Source organism: Apteryx rowi, unplaced genomic scaffold, assembly GCF_003343035.1.
Source record: "Apteryx rowi isolate R43461 unplaced genomic scaffold, aptRow1 scaffold_227, whole genome shotgun sequence".
In the NCBI taxonomy this organism is placed as follows: domain Eukaryota; kingdom Metazoa; phylum Chordata; class Aves; order Apterygiformes; family Apterygidae; genus Apteryx; species Apteryx rowi.
Genome location: NW_020448608.1, coordinates 76,965 through 82,674, shown reverse-complemented (window position 1 = coordinate 82,674; position 5,710 = coordinate 76,965). Strand labels below are relative to the sequence as shown.

The 5,710-nt window shown below is 39.7% G+C and overlaps 1 protein-coding gene across 1 annotated transcript; it reads right to left on the bottom strand.

Annotated features, from left to right (window-relative positions):
• Positions 1-334: 334 nt before the first annotated feature.
• On the bottom strand, positions 335-1,757 carry NPY5R (neuropeptide Y receptor Y5). The gene has a single exon (XM_026065429.1). It carries the CDS (start codon positions 1,755-1,757, stop codon positions 426-428), a length of 1,332 nt encoding a protein of 443 aa, XP_025921214.1. The 3' UTR covers positions 335-425.
• Between the last annotated feature and the right edge of the window lie 3,953 nt (positions 1,758-5,710).

Sequence of the window (5,710 nt, the reverse complement as noted above, 5' to 3'; positions counted from 1 at the left end):
TGAAATAGTCTGAACAATAGTTACTTAGTGAAAGATACATATTTTATTAGATTCTTACAGTAATTAATACTGATCAGTCTGAGTTAGTCTTACATTTGCTACTTATTATACATTCTGTATATTTCCAGAGTACAGATCAACAATATTTGAGGCAATGAAAATGGTATTCCAGTTTTGTACACTGGGCATGATTTCCTATGGAGAACAGATAGAAGAAGAATATTACAATATAAATATATATTTCTGCTCAATGCAAGACATACATGCAACCTTAGAACTAACCATTCACTTGCGATGCTACTAATCACAACCAAGTCAGACTAACTAAACTAAACTAATTTAGTTTGTAAAGCTATACACGTTTGTATACTTGAAATCCTAACCTTTTTGTTTGTTTGTTTTATTTCATACTGAGGCTCATAAAATCATGGTATTTGGCTGCATGGAATAAGGGACAATAAATCAGCTTTTATGCTGTTGTTTAGAAACCCATATAGGATGGGATTCAAGCAGCAGGACATCATGCCCAGTAAATGACATATGCAATATACTAATTTAAAATGTCTGTTAGAAATGAGATTGGCATTGAAATCTGTTACAATGTGGAAAAGGTGAAGGGGCATCCAGCTGAAAGCAAAAACTAGGATCAACACTGTCAGTCTGCAAAAAACTCTCCTAGATCTTGTCTTAATTCTGGTGATGGATTGGGATACTGTAATCATGTCCTGGATCTCTGTATTTTCTTTTGGTTTCATCTCAAAACAGATAGGTACCCCTGGGATGAACTTACTGGATGAAGAGAGCTGGCTTTTTTCTGTGCAAGAGCTTTCTGGGAGCTCTCTGAAATTAGTGTCCTGATGATGCCTTAAAATAGCTGGCATCACACTTGAAGTCTTTTTGCTGTATCTTCTATGGTGCTTTCTGATAAATGCATAGCTCCATCTGGAACGGCTGGAGGGCTGCACCTGAGTGCCAGTGCTCTTAGATGGATGAATGGTTAGGTTTATCATCTCATTTTCTTCAAATTTGTTTTCCACGTTTGACAGCCTTGAACCTATGCTCCTGCAGACACTGGTATGGCTAGCAGTTAAACATACCAAAGGCAATATATATTGCATGAATAACAAGGATATTGTAAAGGCAATTCTGTAGGAATCAGAAGGCCATGACTCAATGCACAAAAACCTGCCTGCCAGTGCCTCTAAATTCAGAGTTTTGCTGAGATCTACAACTTTGTGGAAAATTGGCAGAGGGGAGCAAATGGCACAGCCAAGGGCCCAAATGGTTGCTATTAAGATATAGCCTTGTTTTGCTGTTAAATTGCTAGAAAGGGGATGCTTTATCATACGGTATCTGACTACAGCAATAGACATTAACATTAAAGTGGAAACTAGAACAGATGCACATTGGAGGAAGGGCATTACGTGGCACATGAGAGTGCCAAACATCCTTTGGTCAAGCAGGACAGATGTCAGTGTGAAAGGCGAACAAAACAGCACAACTAAGATGTCAGAAAAGGCCAAGTTACCAATAAGAATGTTTATTGTTGTCTTCTGCTTGCGTTTCATCAGAGCCATTAGTATAAACAGATTTCCCATAAAGCCAGCCAGACTTATAAATGTGTACAGCCCAATGAGAAAGTACTGTATGTCATCAACACTACTCTTATAGTCCTCCCAGGCAGAAAAACTCCTTGTAGTAGCAGAGGTGTTCTTGGCAGGTGTCCTGTTGTTATGGTCTTTGGATCCTAAATCCATATTCTAGTCCTGCTTGGAACAAGAAAAACATTAATTAGCTACTGAAGGAAAGATGATACTGGTGTTAATGTATATATAATAAAATATAATTTTATCTCATGTCACCTTAATGCAATTAAATTAATAGTGGTGTTATTCTGTTGTGAGGCAAATCCTGCATAGCTTCAGGTCAGCACAAGCCAGTTTCATAGGTTTTAGCACGTGGCATTCAGCACACCTTGGCCTCAGTACCTGGCTGCTCATATTCGGTGATTACAATTTAAGGATCTGCCTTATGAGGCTGGCTTTTAACTATGTTTTGCTATAGACCAAATTTGCAGATTTGCTATTTGCATATATAATGATGTTTTGCTATTGTCAACCTGTCCATGAGCGAGCAGCTAGTCACAAAAGCAATCCATTTAGAGTCAGCAAAATTACTCCTGTGAGTAACAGCTCACTGATACCAGTAAGGAAATTCACAATCGCCATCTGGGCAGGTGCCTAATCATTACATGACAACAAACTAAAATGGGAGCACCGGAAAATATACGATGTTTTGAAATACAATAAAAACTGCAGTAGTATGTCTTACCTTGCTAGTAAAAAACTGATACAAAATAGTGGAAAGTTGCAAAAAGAATAAGTTTCTAAGGATAGCTACTGTCCCACAGGGGCCAGTGGAATTCCTAACATGATGCTTATACAAACCATCTTCTCTTAATTTGGAAAAATAGTGTTGAACATAATGTTGAACACTGCTACTCGAGCAGAAGGGAAAATTGCTTAAAAAACATCCAAACAAAATAAATAGATATAATACAGAGAGGACAGTGTTAACCGTATGCAAACCCCACCCAATCATTTGAAAATTCATTCCAGTTTAGATGCAAAACCTGCATGTGTTAAAGCTTCTAAGTCAAAATTCTCAAAAGTGCACATATCAGCTACAAATTTCCTTAAGGCTTAGAAAGCTCAGGCAAGACAATGCAAAAAGACCTAAACAAAACCAAAACACACTTAAAATGAGCAGAAGGTTTTTCACTCTTCTTCATTCTAGCTGCCAATGAGCACGACTTGAAGTCATTGGAATTGAAGTCAGTGACTTCTGAAATCAGCTGAAATTTCTTTCTGTTTTCTAAGTCTGAGTTAACATAAATTTTATCCGAGTATTTCAGAGGGCTCTGCCCTGGAGAAAATACATAATCCCCTGCTTCAGGCTTATGGAATTATATCCCTATTATGTAATAGCTACAATATTTTTGTTTCCTGTATTCTGCATAGAGGAATCATGATTTTTTTTTGCTATGACTGATGCTTTGTGGATTTCAATGTGTGCATGTACCTATAATCTGCAGACTTTCTTTTGATTTTGACACTTTCCCCGAAAATTTCAAAAATTGCAAAGTGGATCTGCTGCTCTACAAGCTTGCTCTCTTGCTCATAGGGAACAAATTGCTCACTCAGCCTCAGTGTCCCTGGCAGTAAGCTCCAAAAAATATTTCCCTCCCGTGCTGTTGATCTTCAGTCCCCAGTCTTAGCATACCACTGATTTCAGAGGGCTCTCTGCACTTACTGGCATGTATCTTCCTGTTTTGTTTTAACAGCTGCTTCTATTTTTTGGGACTCATTCACTCTCTGTCACTGGGTCAATCTCAGTGTAACATGCAGTATGTAGCTTTCAGCGAAATGAAGATTCCTGAAAATCCCACAGTAGGAAACATAATTAAATAATACAGCCTCTTTTGAAAATGTTGTCCTCATATTTGAAGTGTATTGCTAAACTGAACAGTAGTCACTACAGTGCCAAGGTGCTCTTAGGCATGTTTTCAAGATCAGATTTAATCAGTCTGAAGGTATCTGATGGAGATTTTCTAGCTATGAGCTCCAAGAGTTGGATCACTTTCATCACCTACATCCATCAGTCAGTATGATTTCCTCAAGATAAATGAGGTTCCCTTTTCTGTATTCCTCTGCAGACACTCTCTGAGGCTGTGCTCAGTTACACCTGCATGAGCTCACACCTTGTGAGTTTTAAAGGGGTTTGCTTAGGTCTCCTTTAGTTTCTATAGGATGCATGAGATAGAAAGCTAGGATGCATGAGGTAGGAGTGACTACAACTTCATGCCAGAATCCAGGGTGCATAGGAAAATTTACTGTGAGAATCAGATTAATTCAATTAGCATTCAATACAAGGAGTATTTGTAGTTCCCTTTTACAATAAAATGGAATTTATGACAGCTGATGTACCATGATCTTGAAAGATTTTAAGTAACACCTCCTTAAACGTCATTTGTCCATGCTGCACCTTAATATCACTCTTTTAATTCTGACTCTTATTTTCATCAAAATAATGCTTCACAGGACTTTTCAATTACAGTTGATATAAGGCCTGAGAGTAGCAGAGAGAACTTAAGTGGTTATTCAGTTTTAGCTGAGTTGAAGACAGCAGATAACCTACAATGTGCTAGTTAAATACATTTAAATTCTTAACATTCATTTCATTATTTCATGTAAAAGCATTTGCTTTATATTTAAAATACAAAAAAGTCACTATTTAGGAGAGTGAATAGGCTGAATATTTTTCTATTTCCTTACATATTTAAAGGGAAATTTTCAAGAGCACAAAAGTTTGGCAGGCACCCATCCTCCATTGAAGGCATATGTGCTTTCAGAAAAATTTCCTCCTGTTAGATGAGATGCTTATATTAAGGTTTATTCAGGGGTAAGAGCTTATATGCTACAGTATTAGTACCTATTAAGGCAATTCTGACTGGCTGGTGCCTGTATTGTCTAGTCTGTTCAGTCTGTGTAACGGTGTCCATACAGGACAATTAATTTTTACTGCTGTGAACAAATTACAGTCCTATGATTCCTTTTTCTTTTTCTTTTAAACTTTAAAGACAAATAAAGACAAATATATATAAGGAAGCAAAACATGAAAATTCTCTTAAAGACACAAACTCCCTTCTCTCCTCCAAATACTGGCATGGTCACAGGACTGTACAGGAAATGAAGTTATAGATATTATTTTTTAACTTGTACACCACTTAAACAGTTACACCAATACTTTACACCATCATGAACAGTCAGGCTGTAACTGTCTGATCATCTAAGCTTATGGAAAACACCGAGCTGTGTAGTTACTGCTGAAGAAATGATGCCCTTATATCACTAAAGATTGAGATAGTGTCTGAGCCAAAAGACGCTGCTGAAGAGTCCCACTCTCGGTGCAAACTAAAGATCAAATGCTGCTGCTTCAGACGTTCCTGTTCTTTACATGCAACAGCAAAAACTAGTCTGGGAACCCTGGAGATTTCAAAAGGTTGAGATTACTTCCGAAGTACAGAAGAAGGATTTTCATGCATGTTAATGGCATGTCTCTTTATGTGGCTAATTAAAAGAAGCATTACAACGTTATCCTGCAAAACAAGAATATGGCTTTCCAAAATAAGCAAAAACCAACTAATAAGATTATTTGTCCAGACGCAAAGTGATGTAAGGTGATGGGGTATTCGTTCGCCAGAAGAGAAAACTTGGAATGTATGATTAAAATACACGCTGCGCAACACAGCAGCTCCCAGCTTGCAAAGGAAAAAGAAAAGAAAAAGATATATTGTTTTTGTTTCTAGACCTCGCTAGGGAACCCCACGGCATCGCTCAGCCCTGCGCGCACGAAACGCACCCGCGGAGAGCCAGCAGCACTCATCCCCGCCGCGGCGGGCGGCGCGGCTCCGGCCGAAGCGCGGCGGGGCGGGTCCGGTAGCGGGGCCGGACCCGACCCGACCCGACCCGACCCGACCCGACCCGCGGGTCCGGCGGCTCCTGGGCCGGGCCTCCTCGCTGCAGCTGCCGCGTAAACCAGGATTTCCGCGCGTTTGCCGACAGCGCACTTGCCCCGCGTAAAACTGCGCAGCCCCTCCGGAGGGCTTTGCCCGCACTCCGGAGGGGGCTGAGCCCCGGCCGCCCCCTGC

Bases quoted from the DNA above. Each gene is read 5' to 3' on its own strand.
- NPY5R (XM_026065429.1), bottom strand. From the start codon at position 1,757: ATGGATTTAGGATCCAAAGACCATAACAACAGGACACCTGCCAAGAAC.